The 20,269-nt window shown below is 35.0% G+C and overlaps 1 protein-coding gene across 5 annotated transcripts in view; it reads right to left on the bottom strand.

Moving 5' to 3' along the window:
- ZDHHC17 (zinc finger DHHC-type palmitoyltransferase 17) overlaps positions 1-20,269 on the bottom strand; it is a 108,110-nt gene that overhangs the window by 40,898 nt on the left and 46,943 nt on the right. For all 5 annotated transcript variants that reach the window (XM_027071199.2, XM_053226517.1, XM_053226518.1 and 2 more), the window contains 3 exons: positions 19,988-20,150; positions 12,022-12,147; positions 235-377 (listed from right to left, as the gene is read on the bottom strand). In XM_027071199.2, the coding sequence (XP_026927000.1) occupies positions 235-377; positions 12,022-12,147; positions 19,988-20,150 (432 nt within the window). The remainder of the gene's footprint in view (positions 1-234; positions 378-12,021; positions 12,148-19,987; positions 20,151-20,269) is intronic.

Genomic DNA, 20,269 nt, shown 5'->3' with positions numbered 1-20,269 from the left:
ATATGTTAGAGTTTGTCATTGAATATACCTCTAGAATTTCAACATTTCAACAACATTAAAAATTTAAAAGATTTCAGATATAAATCTGCCAAAATTCTTTAACACTAAATTAAGATGAAATATATTACATAAAGGTAGTATTCTAAACATACAAAACATTAATTTTACAAAGCAGCATCCAAATTATATCTTTTCATGTACAGATAAAAACATAGTTAAAAACAACACACTTACTTTGAAAGAAATTGTACTGTAGCCCAAACGCCACCATACATTAGCCCTTTAATGAGCCAAGAATCAATATTTAGGTCTGCTATAAACCCAACCAGCCAAATAACTAGGAAAGGAGTTCCTAGCATTACTTTCTGCCGAAATTCCTGCACAGAAAAAAAACAAAAACAATTAGTCAGAAAGTTTGCATGTTTCAGGTTATCTGAATGTGAATCACTGTTATCTCCGTGGAAACATGCATCAGAAAGTGAAATTCATTCATTCAAATATGTTTACTATGTGCAGGCACTATTCAAGATGCTAGTCTCAGTCTTCTATAGACAATTTAAAAGCAGTTAAAATTGTGGAAAATGAGAGTATAAATTATAGGAGTGGGTCTAGATATCAGATAATAGAAGACAGCAGTATTTGCTGCTTGCCAACACGTGGATAAACTAGAAAACAGTTCTTGATGACACCACCCCATTAACAGGCCACTGATAACTAGAGATAAGACCAACTAGAATAACATGATGTTCTAAGAGCTACAACAGATAAAGAATCCTGCCGATGCTTAGCCTGAAGAAGATACTTTGAATGACCTTAAAATGAAAAACCTTAAAATGAAATAGAAAACAAAATCAGTCTACAGAGTCCCAGAGTCCATAGAAGGAAGAGTATGTGCCCCTGAACACAGATCAAAGCAGAGCACTTAATACTTTGGAGGTAGTTCCATTTCATTTTTGTACTAGTCTAATTGCTACAAAGTCCCTACTTCTAAGTATAAAACCTATTTCCTTGTAACACATACCACAGTTGATAGGCAGCTATCAAGTCTCTGGAGTAACCTTAAGTGACAAAACAATTTAAGATATTCCAGCTGTGATTTAATAAAGGTCAAAGTATAAACATTACTTTCCTCACTATTTACCTTTTTGAAAGCTAAGATATTACATTTTTTGTAGCACCCTGTTTATACTGTTGGCCTCTAATGAAATAAATACTTTTTCATATAAATAAATGGCCATATCTTTCCCAATTTAGCCACCGTAATTCATTTTCTAAATAGTGTGTGCAATTTTAGCTTGAATAACAAACTTAACTTCAGAGTTTTAATTTTATGCTGTAGTAAAATAACCCTTCTGATTTGTTATTTCATCTCTAACACAGATGGATTTTATATCAGGACATTAGAGAAGGGGTGCCTGGGTGGCTTAGTCGGTTGAGCGTCTGACTCTTGATACCGGCTCAGGTCATGATCCCAAGGTCGTGGGATCTAGCCCTGTGTCAGACTCCATGCTGCATGTGGAGCCTGCTTAAGATTCTCTCTCTCCTTCTATCCCCTTCCCCATTCACACTTTCACTCTCTCTCTCAAAAAAAAAAAAAAAAGACATTAGGGAATATTTATAACTAGGGAGGACAGGGTGTATGGTTAAGTGTGGGTGGGTGTTGGTGGCAGAGAAAGTAGATGTGTTATTTAAAGAAGTATTTTCTAAAATTATCTGTAACTTGCCTTGATTTAAGGTACTCATTCTCCCTCAGCCATAGCTACATTTTTTTCATTATTAAAAATAAAGATACAATTTACATACAGTAAAATTCACCCTCTCTTGGGTACTCTGAAGTTAGATTAATATACACAGTTATGTCAGCATGAAAATTAAGACACAGTTCTATCAAGTCCTGAAATACCTATGCCCCCAGACCCAGCCCCTAACAAACACTAATCTGATTTCTACCCCTATAGTTTTTCCTTTGCAGGAATGTTGTATACATGGAATCATACTGATGCACTCTTTTAAGTCTGGCTTCCTTCACTTCAACAATTCATTTGACACTCCCCCATGTTGTTGTGTGTATCAGCAGTTTTTTCCTTATTAATGCTGAGTAGTCTTCCATTATAGGATGTATTACAGTTTACTTATCCATCTCCAGCTCAAGGATAAAGGTTGTTTCCAAATTTGAGGACTGTGAATAAAGCCATTATAAACATTTGCATACAGATTTCTGCATGAATGTAAATTCATTTCACTTGGATAAATATCCATGTGTGGGGTTTCCAGAGTTGTCTTTTTCTTTTCCAAAATGTTACTTACCATGTTATTTATGATAATGTAAAGATATTAAAAAAAAAAAGATGTAATGGTGATGTGCTGCTTTTGTAGATATGAAAAATCTGTTTTCTCTTGAATTTTATTATGGAAACTTTCAAATATATAGTAAGTTTGAAAGAATTTTATGGTGAATACCTGTGTATCTACCATCTAAAGTCTGTAATTCAGTAAGCTATTTTTGTATTAAACTTAATTTTGAAACAACTATAGGTTCACATGTAGTTGTAATAAATAATACAGATCCCAAGTACCCTTTACCCAGGTTCCCCCAAAGACTAAAATTTTGCAAAATATAGTACAATATTTTGTACAATATCATAATCATGATGTTGACATTGATGCAGTTAAGATGCAGAATATTTCCATCACTACAAGGACTGCTCATGTTGTCCTTTTAGAGCAACTTCCCTCCTACTCTACCTTCACCTGTATATTAACCTCTGGCAACCACTAATCTATTCTACATTTCTATAATTTTGTCATTTCAAGAATTTTATATAATTGGAATGATATAGTATGTAACCTTATGGGATTGGCTTTTTTATTCAACATAATTGTCTAGACATTGATCCATGTTATTGCATATATCCTTAGTTCACTTCTTTTTATTATTAAAGAACATTCCATGGTATGAATGTATCACAGTTTAACCATTCATCCACTGAAGGACTCTGGGGTTGTTTCCAGTTTGGGGCTATTATGAATAGAACTGCGATAAACATTTATGTACAGGATTTTGTGTACATAACGGTACAGTTTCTGGGTTGTACGGTAAATGCATATTAAGTTTTTAAAAAAGAAACTCTCAAACTGTTCTCCAGAGTACTGTATTGTTTTACATTCCCACCAGCAATGTAGGAATCATGTGGAGTAATCTCTCTGTACCCTCACCAGCATTTGGTGTTGCTGCAACTTCTTTAGTTATTCTGATAGGTATATGATAGTAAGTCATTGTGGTTTTAATTTGCATTTCCCTAATGACTAATGATACTGAACATCTTTTCATGTGTTTATCTGCCATTTTTATATCTTCTTTGGTGAAATATCTTTTTGCCTTTAATCCACTTTCTAATTGGATTGATTTCTTCATTGTTGTGAAAATTCTTTATAGATTCTGCAAACTAGTCCTCTGTTGGATATATGGCTAGCAAATATTTTCTCCTAGTCTGTAGTCTGTCTTTTCATCCTAATTAACAGGGTCTTTCATAGGACAAAAGCTTTTCATTTTAATTAAGTCTAACTGATCAATTTTTACTTTCATGGATCATACTTCTCATGTGAAGTCTAACTCCTTGCATAGCCCTAAAGTTTTATAGTTTTGCATTTTACATTTAAGTCTGTGAACTATTTTGAGTTAACTTTTTTTTTGAAAAAAATTTTTTTAATCTTTGTTTTTGAGAGAGACAGAGCATGAGCAGGGGAGGGGCAGAGAAAAAGGGAGACACAGAATCTGAAGCAGGCTCCAGGCTCTGAGCTGTCAATACAGAGCCCAACATGGGGCTCAAACTCATGGACCGTGAGATCATGACCTGAACCAAAGGCGGACGCTTAACTGACTGAGCCACCCAGGAGCCCCTTCAGTTAACTTTTTTATACAGTGTGAAGTCTGAGTAGAGGGTTATTTTATTTTTTTGTTTATACAGGTCCAAATGCTCTAGCATCATTTGTTGGAAAGGTTTTATTTTCTCCACTGAATTGTTTTTGCACTTCTATCAAGTCAACGGGCATATATATCTCTGTGGTTCCATTTCTGGGATCTCTATTCTCTTTCACTGATCTAGGAATTTGTTCCTCTAAGCATACCACACAGTCCTGATTACTATAGATATATAGCAGGTCTTAAAATTGCACAGAATGATTCTTTTTGTTCAAAATTATCTTAGCTATCCTAGATCTATTGCCTTTCTGTATAGAATAATCTTGGCCATACAGAAAAAAAAATCTTGCTGGAATTTTTTAATTACATGAAATTTGTATAACAATTTGGGCACAACTGACATATTTACTATTTAAAAATTTACATATTTTTTTTAAATAGGTTTCCCATCCAGCACAAAGCGCAACACAGGGCTTGAACTCATGACCCCTGAGATCAAGACCTGAGCTGAGGTCAAGAGTCAGACACTTAACCAACTCAGCTACCCAGACACCCCCCATTTTAAGAACACAATATATCTCTCCATTTATTTAGATCACCTTTGATTTCTTTCATTGGCATTTAAAAAAACTTTCAGTATATAGTTATTTTACGTGTGTGGTTAGATTTACACTTAAGTACCCAATTGTTTTGTGCAATTCTAAGTAATACTGTATTAATGTTGGTGTCTGCATGTTTATTACAGTATATAGAATAAAATAGGGGGCACGTGGATGGCTCAGTTGGTTAAGCATCTGACTTCAGCTCAGGTCATGATCTCAGTCCGTGAGTTCGAGCCCCGTGTTGGGCTCTGTGCTGACAGCTCAGAGCCTGCTTCCGATTCTGTGTCCCCCTCTCTCTGACCCTCCCTCGTTCATGCTCTGTCTTTCTCTCTCAAAAACAAATAAACATTAAAAAAGTTTTTAGAAATAAAATAGATTATATCCTGTGACTCACTAAATTCATTTATTAGTTCTAGGGGTTTACTTTACAGATTCCTTGGGATTTTCTATACTGACAGTCATGTCAACCACAAATAGGGACAATTTTTTTGTTCCTTTTCCGAACTATATGCCTTTTAATTTCCTTTTCTTGCTTTATTTCACTAGCTAGAATTTCCAGCCCTAAGTTGAATAAAAACAGTAAGAGGGATATCCTTGCCTTGTCCTTGATCTTACTGGGAAATCAGTCTTTCACAAGTAAGTATGATATTAGCTGAAGGTTTTAGAAATGTCCTTTATAAAGTTCAGGAAATTTTCCTCTATTTGTAGTTCTCTTGAGAGTGTTACCATAAACAGACATTGACTTTATCAAATTCTTTTTCTGCATGGATATAATTATGAGATTTTTCTTCTTTGTTAATATGGTATACTACACTGAATAATTTTGAATATTAAATGAGCCTTGCAGGGACACCTGGATGCTTCAGTCAGTTAAGTGTCCGACTTTAGCTTAAATCATGATCTCGCGGTCCATGAGTTCAAGCCCCACGTTGGGCTCTGTGCTGACTGCTCAGAGCCTGGAGCCTGCTTTGGATTCTGTGTCTCCCTCCCTCTCTGCCCCTTCCCTGCTCTCACTCTGTCTCTCTCTCTCTCTCAAAAATAAATAAACATTGAAAAAATTGTTTTAAATAAATAAATGAGCCTTGCATTCCTATAATACACCCAATTTGGTCATGGTACATAAGTCCTCTTATGTAATGATGACTTCTATTTGTCAACATTTTATTAAAAATTTTTGAGTATACTGTTAAACCCTGAATAATGGAGGGGTTAGTGGTACCAAACCCCATGCAATAAAAAATCTGCATATAACATCTGACTCGCCCAAAACTTAACAACAGCCTTTTATTTTGACCAGAAGTCTTACCAAGTAACATAAACAGTTGGCTAAACATATTTTGTATGTTATATGTATTATATATACACTGTATTCTTACAGTAAACTAGGGAAAAGGAAATATCACTAAGAAAATCATTAGGGAAGAGAAAATACATTACAGTACTGTATCAAAAAAAAAAAATCTAAGTGGACCTACACAGTTAAACCCATGTTGTTCAAGGGTCAACTGTATATTCATCAGGGATATTGGTTTATAGTTTGTTTTTTGTTTTTTTTTTTTTTGTAGTGCCATTGTGTGATTTTGATATCAGGGTAACATATATCATTTCCATTCTGCCTATATAAACAACTTGCCAATATTCTTACATGTGAAGTGAGTTTCTTATAGACAGTACATAGTTGGGTCATGTTTTATAATACAGAAAGCCAATATGTGTCTTTTACTTGGTATATTAGAATATTTTAATGTAATGAGATTACTGATATGCTAGAGTTTAAGTCTATAATTTTATTTTTTGTTTTCTACTTCTTCTCTATGGTTTCTCTGTTTTCTTTTTCCTGCCTTCTTGTGGGTTACTGGAAAGCTTTTTAGAATTCTACTTTGATTCATCTATAGTGTTTTTCAGTTTATCTCTTTGTATAGCTTTTTTAGTAGTTACTCTAAGTATTATATAAACATAACTTATCCTAGTATATACTGGTGTCATCATTTTACCAGTTCAAGAGAAGTGTGGAAACTTTACTTGCCTTTATGCCTCTCTACCCACCCCTGATTATATTATAAATTGTCTCACATTGGGGCGCCTGGGTGGCTCAGTCGGTTAAGCGGCCGACTTCGGCTCAGGTCATGATCTCACGGTCCATGAGTTTGAGCCCCGCGTCGGGCTCTGTGCTGACAGCTCGGAGCCTGGAGCCTGTTTTGGATTCTGTGTCTCCCTCTCTCTGACCCTCCCCCATTCATGCTCTGTCTCTCTCTGTCTCAAAAATAAATAAACGTTAAAAAATAAATAAAGAAAGAAATAAATAAATAGTCTCACATATGTTCTTTACCCACATTTAGAGACACATCAAGCAGTATTATAATTTTTGCTCCATCATCAAACATAATTTAGAAGGTATAAGATGAGAAGTCCATGGTATTTACCCATAATTTGGCTTATCATGATCTTATGTTGCAAGATCTTTTATCATTTCCTTTTTTTTTTTCTAATTTTTTTTCATTTCCTTTCTGTTTAAAGAACTTCTCTTAGCCATTCTTCTAGGGTAGGTCTGCTGGTAACAAATTTTCTTAGGTTTCCTTTATCTGAGGAAGGTGATGATTTCTCCTTCATTCCTGAAAGATATTTTTACTGGATACTGGATTCTGGGTTGACAGTTCTTTCCATTCAGCACATGAAAAATGTGTGCCAGTTTCTTCTGGCCTCTATGGTTTCTGACAAGAATTCCAGGGTCGTCTGAACTGTTTCACCCCTGCTGGTAAGGGGATTTCAAGAATTTTATTTTTTGGCCTTTTGTTTCCAGAATTTTGACTATGATGTGTTCAGGCAGGATTTCTTTGAGTTTATTCTGTTTAGGGTATGTTCCAGTTCTTATTCAGTAGGTCTGTCTTTTGACAAATTTGGGGGTTTTATGGGCCATCATATCTTTTGAGTACTTTTTTAGTTCCACCCTCCTGCTCTTCTTCTTCTGGGACACCAAACATGTCAATATCAGATACTCTGTTATAACCGCAGGTTCCTTAGGCTCTGTTCATTTTTTTCAATTTATTCCCTTTTGTCATTCAGAATGTGTAATTTTTATTGTTCTATCTTCAAGGTCACAGATTCTTTCCTCTGTCCCCTCTATTCTGCTGTTGAGCCCATTCACTGAGTTTTGTACATTTGGTTATTGTAATTTTCAGTTTTAAAATTTCCATTTGGTTCTTCTGTATATTCTATTTCTATATTTCTATTTCTTTGCTGAGACTATTTTTCCTTTGTTTCAAGCATGTTCATAATTATTCACTGAAGTCTTTTTTAATGGCTGTTTTAAAATATTGTGTCAGATAATTCTAACATCTCTGTCATCATGTTGTTGGTACCTACTTGATTCTCTTTTTATCAGTTTCAGATCTTCTTGGTTATTGGTATGATGAATGTTTTCCTTTGAAACCTGGACATTTTGGATTTTGGGTATTATCAGACACTGGATCTTATTAAACCTTTTCTTTTAGATGGATTCCTCTGATGCAGCATGGCAGAAGGAGGGAGTGATGCACCTTCCCAATACTGCCAGGTGATGTGAATGAAGCTCAGATCTCAACTTGGACTCCACTGACACCCGAGAAGGGGGGGCTCCTAATTACTGTTGGGCAAAGGTGGAACTTCCAATTCTCACTATACCTCTACTTATACCTCCCTGGCTGGGAGGGTTAGAAGTGCCTCATTATTGTTTCCTCTGTGGTCTTCCCTGATAGAGCAGGGGATGGGACCTCATTAACGACCAGTAGGGATGAAAGTGCCAAATCTTTATTTAGCCTTCTCTGACACCATCCCAGGAGATAAGATGGGACACCTCATTACAGCCTGGTAAGGGTGGAAGTCTGATGGCCTTTGCTGATATGATTTGGGATGGAGCCACAGTTTTTTTGCAATATTTAGCTGTGGCAGAAATTTATTTTCTAAAAATCTCTATGTTGTTAAGCTACCTCTTTTGTGGTTCTTTGGCTAAACAGGAGGATTTTGCCAGAGACTTTGTCTGTATTCATTTGTGATTCTAGGTTGTTGGCTTTGTCAGCTCCACTTTTGGGATATTTGAGGCAAAAAAAAAACAAAAACAAAAACAAAATAAAACAAAACACAGGAAACTAACCACTATGTCATTCTTCAGGTCCTGAGCTCCCTAACCACTCTGCCTTTTTCTCTCCATCTCCCAGAATCTTCCTACATTTAAATATTTTGTACATAATGTCCAGGTTTTGCAGTTATACTTAGTGGGGAGGTACAGAGAAAAGAATATCTACTCCATCTTCCCAGATTTATTTTCATATATATCAATAAACAATATTAAAGAGGACAATATGTGAGATTACCATTGTTAACAAAAGGGATCATGGGTTTTTAAGTGTTGAGAAATAATAGAGATTTCCCTCTAACTTATTGTTAAGCATTTATTTAGCCATAAATCTGCCTAACTAAAACTTTCTAACCTTAAAAATCCAAGAACTCTTGGGGTACCTGGGTGGCTCAGTTGGTTAAATGGCCAACTTTGGCTCAGGTCATGATCTTACAGTCTGTGGGTTCAAGCCCGTCAGGCTCTGTGCTGACAGCTCAGAACCTGGAGCTGCTTTGGATTCTATGTCTCCCTCTCTCTCTCTCTCTGCCCCTTCCCCACTCATGCATGCACGTGCTCTTTCTCTCTCTCAAAAAAAAATAAACATTAAAAAATATATAAAAAATCCAACAACTTTTAAAACAGTTTTCTGAAATCAAGATTTTCTCTGCATCTATCTAATCTACTAGCAGTGTCCAAAAATATTTTTCCCCCTTTGGGATGACTTACTTATTTTTAGAAAAATACTACTGAATCCTACATGCCACTGTTTCTTGTTTAAATACAGAACATACTGTACAGAACAGCAAATCAAGTCATGTTTATGACTTAAATATTTCTAATAGGAGGAAAAGACAACAATCTACATAATTACGAATACTTTGTTTCACAAAGCCCTCAACCATCACATATTTTTATTGAGTAATCTTTTTTAAAAATGTAGTGTATTTACAAATACTAATGCAAAAAAAAACCCAACAAAAACAAAAACAGGAATATTCAATTTCTGAACTGATCCCAGTAATATACAAACATTAATAAAACTGTGCGAAACTGTTCTCTCTTTTTTGAAAGAAATTAGGGGCGCCTGGGTGGCTCAGAAGGTTAAGTGTCTCACTTCAGCTCAGGTCATGATCTCGCGATTGGTGGGTTCAAGCCCTGCATCATGCTCTGTGCTGACAGCTCAGAGCCTGGAGCCTGCTCCAGATTCTGTGTCTCCCCTCTCTCTGCCCCTTCCCCGCTTGCACTCTGTCTCTATCTCTCTTAAAAATAAATAAACATTGAAAAAAATTTACACAAAAATAAACTCAAAATGGATGAAAAACCTAAATGTAAGACAGGAAGCCATCAAAATCCTTGAGTTTCGAGAAAGCAGGCAAAAATCTCTTTGATCTTGGCCACAGTAACTTCTTACTCAACATATCTCCGGAAGCAAGGGAAACAAAAGCAAAAAGGAACTATTGGGAGGGACCTCATCAAAATAAAAAGCTTCTGCACTGGGAAGGAAACAATCAGCAAAACTAAAAGGCAACCAACAGAATGGGAGCAGATATATGCAAACAACATATCAGATAAAGGGTTAGTATCTAAAATCTACAAAAAACTTTTCAAACTCAACACCCCAAACAAATAACCAGTGAAGAAATGGGCAAAAGACATGAATAGACACTTCTCCAAAGAAGACATCCAGATGGCCAACTGACACACGAAAAAATGCTCAACATCACTCATCATCAGGGAAATACAAATCAAAACTACAATGAGATACCACCTCACACTTGTCAGAATGGCTAACATTAACAACTCGGGCAACGACAGATGTTGGTGAGGATGCAGAGAAAGAGGATCTCTTTTGCATCGCTGGTGGGAATGCAAACTGGTGCAGCCAGTTTGGAATTCAGGAAAACAGGATGGAGGTTCCTCAAAAAATTAAAAATAGAACTACTCTACAACCCAGCAATTGCACTACTGAGGTATTTATCTAAAGGATACAGGTGTGCTGTTTCGAAGGAGCACATGCACCCCAACGTTTATAACAGCTCTATCAACAGTAGCCAAAGTATGGAAAGAGCCCAAATGTCCATCAATGGATGAATGGATAAAGATGTGGTATGTGTGTATGTATATGTGTGCGTGTATATATATATATATATATATATATACACGCACACATATACATACACACACAATACACACACACACACACACACACACACACACACACACAAATGGAGTATTACTTGGCAATCAAAAGAGAAGGAAATTTTGCCATTTACAACTACATGGATGGAACTAGAGGGTATTATGCTAAGCAAAATTAGAGAAAAACATATATATGACTTCACTCATATGAGGACTTTAAGATACAAAATAGATGAACATAAGGGAAGGGAAGCAAAAATAATATAAAAACGCGGGGGGGGGGGACAAAACATATAAGAGATTCTTAAATATAGAGAAAAAACAGAGAGTTGCTGGAGGGGTTATGGGAGGGGGTATGGGCTATATGGGTAAGGAGCATTAAGGAATCTACTCCTGAAATCATTGTTGCACTATATGCTAACTTGGATGTAAATTAAAAAAATAAATTAAAAATAAATAAATAAGTAAATACATCTTTTTAATAAAATTAAAAAATAAAAGAAATCACATTCAAACACATAAACCTGGCATCTAGTTCATTATTGCTATAATAAGTAACTATATATTAATAAACATCTAGAATTTACAAAGTCATTTTCATCTGACAATGTATTTTTTAAAAATCCTTTATAATATTTACACTAAACAAATAAAAGCATAAAGATTATGGGACTTTCCAAAGTAATATAAGACTCTTTTGTTACAAGCTTAGTTATTATGAGACATCAGCCTTTGTTTGCTATGTTGAGAAAAACTGCTCTAAATCCTAGAGGACAGAGCAAAATCAAAGAAAATAAAAAAATAACCATTCTCTATATCATATCTAGTAGTAAAATGAAAGAGGTAATGCAACATGCAAAAATTGCTCATTATTCTCAACTGTGGGGTTGAAAAAAGGCAAGTTTATAAACTATAAATCTAACTCTTCTCATGTCTAAGTAATGGACCAATGAATTTTCAATGCATTAAGGAAGTCTGAACTATAAATAAATGAGGCATGCTTTTACATTTCCCTTTGTCCAAAACTTGTCATTCTGTTGTGATAACACATAGATCAATATTAACTTTAAGTAAATAGTATTACCACCAGAACAGCCTAAAATAAAATGGTACTCAAGGCTTAATGCTATTCACCTTTGATGATTGACAAATCAGCCACACTGGTCAATGGCAAAATTAAAAACTATAAATGCTCAGGTAAGAAGGCATGCCTATGAATTTTACTTAAAAGATTATATACTGAAAAACTTCAGTCATGAATTTACCTTATCAGCTTTGAGCTTTCTAAGGAAGGACGGATTGTCATATCCTTTGGCCTGTCTCGCCTCTTGCAAATGGTTGATCATCCACACGTTCTTTCTCTGCTTTGCCAAATCAAGTGCTGATTCACCCTGATAAGTAGAAGAAATTCATATTTAAAAAACTTTTAAAGCACTCCCATAAAAATAAATTGACTGAACAATTAGTTCACTAACATTGTTTTGACATCAGGCAAAGTCAAATACTAAAAGAATCTAAATCATTACATATTACTTATGCTCTCCCATTCAAGGTACCATCAGTAAGAGTATTTACTCATCTTATTCTATAAATTCTATTTTTGCTTGCGTTTTGGCTTATATTAAAGTACATCAAAAAGTAGGTATTTCAGCACCTGCTGGATCAGAGGCTATCAAGTTTATCGGTTATTTCATATCTTTGTTTTATTAGTAATACTTATTACTACAAAACATCCTACTAGAATACTAAATTGCCAGAAACCTCTCAGTTTAATTTCAATGACAAAGGTCTGAAGAGAATAGGGAAGAAGAAAAGTCAACTTCTATTCCTCCTACTGTTGTACTATCATCTTAAATTCATTCACACATCCAGAAATTTCCAAAGAGAATGAGAACAGTAACAAAAAATAGTGAAACTCAAGTTATGGACCTGTAGCTTCTAATCTCAAGAAGAAGAATGCCAAAGAGTAGAAGTGAATGAAACTAGTATGTTTTAAAGGAAGAAAGAAAATATAAGCGCCCCCAATTCTAGATCTATGCTTCTTTTTGCCCTTGTTAATTTCAAATCTTCTTTCTCATTAGTGAGACACCTACATTTCTATTCTTTTTAATATTCTACACTATTCATCTACTTTAAATATAAAAGTAAAGTGAAAAATTGTGTCTGACAAAATTTTAAGAATGTATAGATGAATATTCAAAATTACTTAAAAAAGGAAAATACTGAAATTTTATTGTGAAAAACTAGATAAAAACAAAAGAATAAGGAGCCTTGGAGAGCTTTACTTATGAGGGATGATTATTTATCAAGTATAAAGTACACTCTATGAAACAAAAAAACACTAAAAAATAAAAAGCAAACAACAAAACAAACACAGCACTACCACCAGTAGCAACAACTGTAACAATACAACAATAACAACAAAATGCCCAACCAATCCTTTAATAAAAGATCAACAGTATTTAATAAGGCACAGGCTTAAGCTAGGTGAGTCTTCCACAAATAGGATATTTACTGTAAAATACCTCCTTACCTATTCAAAACTTCTATCACCTAAGTTGTAAGAACCAGCTAATTAATCCAAACTATAAAGATTACCTGAATAAAAGCAATCCCTTGGGTAACAATTCCCAGAGAATATCCTGCTGTTGCCTCGGTCCAGCTGAGCATCCCTTCCACTAGAGGGCCATGTGACACCTAAGGATTGCCTAGATAAAAAGATGGAGGGAGCTTTAAGAAATCTTTCAACTATTCCTCTAGTCTTCTGACTGCTTTTGTATAGTTTTTATTCAGCTGGTAAAATAAACAAGCAATTAATTTAAAGAATGATACTAAAACCAGGGTTCTAAGTCAAAGTCTATATTTGATTACTCCATGTGTCAGCCCAAACAGTAAATGATAATAACAAGAGCAATAACAACAAGAGTCATGGAGTGTTTATAGACTATGTAACTGGTAATAAAAGAAATATTTCAAAGGTTTTGGTGAGATAAACACTATGGAAGGTGGAGAGGAAAAAATCACTTTTTGCCTGAGGTTGAATTTCATTGTTAAAACTAGGAAAATTCTTGTTTGGAGACCATCTAGGGCAGTTACTTAAGAGGTAATAAAAACTATTTTTAGAAAAAAGTATCTTATCTCACGTCAAGAAACCATATAAGATTTTTTCCATATATTAACAAAGCTCAGTAATCTTATAGCCCGCACAAGGTAAAAATTATGCTGCTTGCTAATTTTAGAAAGAAAAATGATAAATGCTTGGGCAGCACTTGGAGATTAATTGTCCTCCCAAAACTCAATTCATCTAAATTTATCTGTATAACCAAAACATGTGGGAGAGGGTAAAATATTATTTTTTAAAAATTCACAAATGAGATGCTGTAATAAAAAGGGATTACTGCATAGGTCACTTAAAAAAAATCCTTAGTATCCCAAATCATTTTTCCCTTCCTTATTGTTATCATTTAACAAGACTGGATTTATTCCATGTAACTATTATGTGGGGCCACGGTTCTTAAATTCTTTTGAGTCATATTTCATGAAAGCCATTGACCTTCTCCCCAAAAAGCACTGATGCAAGTAATTTTTTGGTAATGATTTCAGGGGTTCATGGGCTCACCCTCTAACCAAAATTCACTAGTAAGTCCCAGATTAAGAATTTCTAATCTAGAGTATATGACCATTCCTGATCCTTCTAAGGATCAAAATAGTCATTTTAAAGTTACCTTATTTTGAAAAAAAAATCATTTATTTACATATTAAAAGAACTGAATTTTTTATTCAAATAACTAATTTATAAGGGTAAATAATATAAAGACAGATTTCTAAGAAACTTTAATTTTAATTAGAAAAGCTATTTTAGAAGAAAAAGGATCAATATTTTTATAACTACAACACAAAGTATAATTTTTCATATTCTTTGAAAAGTACAACTTTTATTAGCTATTACAGCCAGATTTGCAGACTATATCTTTTTTGTTATAATTCATGATTATCAATTAGTCTCTTTCTTAGCTCTCAAAATAAAAACTGGAAAAATATACAGGTATAAATCAACTTTGTCAAATTCCTGGACAAAGAATCTACGTTGTTTTCAATTAATTAATTTTTCCCCCGTTGACATTCATATCAACTTAAGTTTACTTAATTAGCTTGCTATTCCACATAGCTAAAAGGCACCACACCTCAAATTATATTCTTACCACCCTCACCCCAAGAAAGTCTTCCTCCTTCAGTCTTCACAACCTCAATATATCACAAGACATTCAGTTATTCAAACCAAAATCTAAGTCATCAATATTTCTTTTCACCCTCATATCTAATCTACTCTAAACTATCATTTTCATTTCTACTCTAAACTATCATTTCCAAATCCATTCATTGCTCTCCATCGCTATTCCTACAATTGTAGGCTAAACTAATATCACCTGCTGGTTCATTACACTAGCCTAACTCATCTTTACCCATCCCCTCCATTTTTTTTAATTCTTCAATGCATTCTCCATCAGCAACCAAAGTAGTCTTTTAAAAATATTTAAAACACAAAGATTATAAAGCCAGCCTATGTAAATCCTCCCAAACTGCTTCTCATGACTTAGAACACAAAGTACCTTATCATGGCCTTGCACTATCTGGCACCTGCCTTCCTTAGTGACTGCACTCCCGTGCTCACTGCACTCAGTCCAGGCTGTCATTTGCTGCACCTCTAACAGGGCAAGCTTACTCCTGACCTTGGGACTTGCACTTGCAGGCTCATCTACGTGCAAAGTTTCTTCCTCACATGTCTTTGCATAATTGATCCCTTTATCAGACAAGTCTGAAAGCAATGTCATCTCCTCAGAGGTATTCACAAGTCATTCTCACCTCATGTGGCCCCTTCATCCCTCGTCACTGTACCACATTTGCCTATGAGGATGCATATGCATGTGTTTTTACTTATTGTCTATTTTCTTAATACAATGTAAATTCTGAGAGAATACAGACTTCATCTATCTTAAACGCCTGGACTCCCGAGCACTGATATTTGTTAAATGAATGAATGAATGAATGAATGAATGGTTTCCATTAGAAGGTGGTGACTAGACTTCAGCATATGGAATCTGGAATGCCAGATTCCAGCAGAAAAAGCATCTGATACTTCATCTTTTTAATTCCACAAAAAGTGCATTTTAAAACAAAAATCTACTTTTCCACCAGTGTGGATAAAAAGATTAGTTTTCCTCTGAAAGTGTAAGTGTTCCCTGAGCAACTGAAGCAACTCCTTAAACTTTATTTCCTTTAAAAATAATGTCACTCCAAATAAGTCAGAGAAAGATAAATACTGTATGATCTCACTTATATCTGTAATCTAAAAAATAAAACAAATAAAACGAAACCAAGTTAACTGATACAGAGAACAGACCAGTGGTTCCCAGAAGCAGGGGTTGGGGGTGGGTGAAATAGGTGAAGGGAGCTGAAAGTTAACAATAACTTCCAGTTTTAAAATAAGTTAAGTCCTGAGGATGTAATGTACAGCATGGCGACTACAGTTAATGCTCCTGTATTGTAGGGGCGCCTGGGTGGCTCAGTCGGTTAAGCGTCTGACTTCAGCTCAGGTCATGATCTCACAGCTCGTGAGTTCGAGCTCTGCCTCAGGCTCTGCGCTGACAGCTGAGAGCCTGGAGCCTGCTTCAGATTCTGTGTCTCTTTCTCTCTCTCTACCCCTCCTCCACTCATGCTCTGTCTCTCTCTGTCTCAAAAATAAATACTACTGTATTGTATATCTGAAAGTTGCTAAGACTTTCTGATTAAGCAAATCTTCAGAGTTCCAATCACAAGAGAAAACAAAGTTTTGTGACAGATGCTGATTGGCCCTGTTGTGGTCATCTCATGACAGGTTCAGGTTACACTGTACACCTAAAACTAGTAAAATGCTGCATGCCAACTATACCTTAATTTAGAAAAATTTTAAATAATAATAACAATGATAATGATAATGATGATGATGATGATGATGTAACTCCAGAAGCTATCAGGGAACTACATTTCAAACTAACTTCTTTTTGTCAATAGCCAATCCTGCTTATACATGTCAGATAAAATTAAAACATTAATAAAAATAAAAAAACCAAACATGAATTTAAATAAAAGTTCTACAGGCACGATAATTATTTTACACTGTAGACGCTGGACTGCACTAGTTAAGAAAGCTACATTCAAGCTTTATCCTATCTTGGTACCAAATAATTCACATGCCTGAACCTACAAACCATTAAAATTATAAGGTTCAAATTATTTACATCATTTCAAATATCTCTCTTACCATTACCTTTCTGTTGAAATTCATTACAGATTATTTCTTTTACTAAGTCTAATAAAAGTTTATGCAATGGTTGAGGTGCCTGGGTGGCTTAGTCAGTTAATTGTCTGACTCTTGATTTGGCTCAGGTTACAATCTCACAGTCACAAGATCAAGTCCTGCATGGGGCTCCACGCTGGCAGTGTGGAGCCTGCTTGGAATTCATTCTCTGTCTGTCTGTCTGTCTGTCTCTCTCTCTCTCTGCCCCTCCCATGCTTGCGCATGCTCTCTTTAAAAAAAAAAAAAAAAAAAAAAAAAAAAAAACTTATGGGGCACCTGGGTGGCTCAGTCGGTTAAGCATCTGATTTCAGCTCAGGTCATGATCTCATGGCTTGTGAGTTCAATCAAGTGAGCTTGAGCCCCACTTCAGGTGAGCTCAAGCCCTGCTTCAGGCTCCACACTCTCCCTCTCTCTCTGCCCCTTGTGGGATTCTCTCTCTCTCTCTCTCTCACTGTCCCTCGCTCACTTACACTTGCTCTCTCAAAAATATACATACATACGTACATACATAAATAATCTCATCTTTATGCAATGGTTAATGCAAAGTGCAAGGGCTCACTATTTGAAAAGACATTAAATTTACAATCTACACTTCAAAGACTTAAAGATCATGATCCAAGTGAAGTTATCCAAAAGTCTATATGTATAAAAAATATACTCTTAAATGGTCTAAAAATACATACTACTAGTTTCAAATTCCAGAACTGTTCAGTCATGTTATCACAATTTTTAGTATTATTGTAATTTCAACAGGCTCTTGGTAGAGTCTCTGGAGACTCAGTATTTGACACAGTAAAATTGGTTCTATCTTTTTAATAATGTAACATGAAATATTTTGAAATATATTCCTGGGGCATGATCACTTTAAGAATGGCTGTCCAGGAGGTGGGCACCTGCCTGGGTGTCTCAGTCGGTTAAGCATCTGAGTTTTGATTTTGGCTCAGGTCATAATCTCGCAGTTCGTGAACCCCACATCAGGCTCTGCACTGACAGCACGGAGCCTGGCTTGGGATTCTCTCGCCTTTCTTCTCCTTCTGCCCCTCCCCTGTGCCTCTCTCTCTCAAAATAAATAAACATTAAAAAAGAAGGAAAGAAAGAATGGCTGTCCAGTACCAAACAGAAGAGAAACAATGCTCTAAAGCAATACAGATATAAACATAAGGTAAACTCACTAATTTTTTCATATGGGGATATTAGTCAGCCTTAGTCAAACTCTTCCTTTCCTGTCCTTTAGGTCTTGAGGTTAGCCCAATTTACTAATCATAGTGTTAAAAACGTTTCTGAGCTTCCTATTTAAGAACATTTGGGGGACACCTGGGTAGCTCAGTAGGTTAAGTGTTGACTCTTGGTTTCAGCTCAGGTCTGATATCATGGTTTGTGAGATCAAGCCCCATTTTGGGCTCTGTGCTCACAGCACAGACACTGCTTGAGATTCTCTCTCATCTCTCTCTTTCTCTCTGCCCCTATCCCACTGGTGCTCTCTCTCTTTTACAAAATAAATAAGTAAACTTTTTTTAAAAAATTAAATTAAATTAAAAAAAAACATTTCAAAAAGCAAACTTTTCTCTCTATAATTTCAGAAATGGCAGGGAGGTATAATGGCAGAGTGTCAGAAAAACTAGCTTAGAGGTAAAGCTCAAGACTACATAAATCTTCAGTCTGTCAAAAAATATTTAGAGTGCCCATCATGTGTCAGGCCCTATAATATGCTGACTTTCCTCTTTCAATATTGTATTGTCAGATATTCAGCCATTCTGATCACTTTGGGGAAAGACAGAAAGACCTGAAATTTAAAAAAGAAAGAAAGAAACTTTTTCTCAATTTCTTATAGTTTCCAACAAGATATTTGATATCTACTTTTAACTAAGTACTTTTAATTAAACTCATTCTTAAAAATTGGTTAAAATTTTAAGTAAATTAGGCTCCATACAGCTAGTCTAAGCTATATTATTTTAGCAGTTTAACCTCAGAGTAATTGAATACAGAAAGAACTATTCACTGGAACATAATTAGATGCCCTGATCCAGCAGGAGATAACCTACTTTTTGATTGCCATTTCAGAATATTGTGTGGCTCAAATGTCTTTCAAATTTAATTAGCACATATCCCTTAGAAATTTAAGAGATCTAACTCCAAAAGTATTATGGTTTATAGTCAAAATTAAAGAACACTTGTCAAAGGGCACAAAATTATTTATGAATTCACATTATTGAAAGATGATGTTTCAAAGTTTAAAGTCATTTCACAGAAAGAATGGTGCCAAACACCACGGTGGATCCTGAAGCTTTAAAAATAAAAATGGTTAACCAAAATTTAAGACTACCAACAGAACTGTCTTTCAACTACTCATGAAATGTCTGCAAATTTCTAAATGTTCAGAATGCAAATGTTAATTAATTGTGCTTTGCTCTTAGATACTCTTGTATACTTTTCCTGGATCAGGCCAAACATCCGCGGGAGAGGTATTTACATTTAATAAATCTGTAAAGGTCCTGATCTTTAAAACAAGACAATTACAAGGCAAAGAATCAGTGAAAGTTATTATGCATAATGTGGTTTAACTACAAACATGTGATTCTTTGTACTGGTCTTCTTAAAGAAACCAGAAAATTATTCCCTTCACCTATGAAGATACGGGTTATGTAATTTAATTTTCAAAAGAAAGAATTCACTAATGAAAAGGCCATCAAAATCTGACAATTACTTCAATACTACAAGACAAAAGTAAATAAACCAATCTTTCAAAACAAATTCTTGCATGGAAGCAAAGGGTGTGAGCTTAAATAAGATGTTTCTTCCATCTTTGACAGTCTGTGAAAAAATCTAGTTTTTTATTGAGGAACTGAGATCTTAACAACATTTCACATAACATAATCAATACAGGGTATTTTTACCTTGATATTCTGGGCATCAACATTAGCCCCAGCTTCCAGAAGAAGACTAATGACTGTGGTATTCCCTGCTAGTACTGCCCAGTGCAGAGCAGTGTTTTTGTGATACTTGTCACCAAGGTTAACTGAAACATTGAATGTTAAAAGCAATCTAGTTGGATCCACACTGAAAAGGAAAAAAAAAAAAAACAACAACAACAACCCTAATTTCAATTATAGAAATCATTACAGATACTAAACTGATCATGGTTGCATTTGCATCCCATTTTGGAACACTTCCATTCT

Source organism: Acinonyx jubatus, chromosome B4 (genome assembly GCF_027475565.1).
Source record: "Acinonyx jubatus isolate Ajub_Pintada_27869175 chromosome B4, VMU_Ajub_asm_v1.0, whole genome shotgun sequence".
Lineage (NCBI taxonomy): Eukaryota > Metazoa > Chordata > Mammalia > Carnivora > Felidae > Acinonyx > Acinonyx jubatus.
This window is presented reverse-complemented; position numbering and strand designations above follow the sequence as displayed.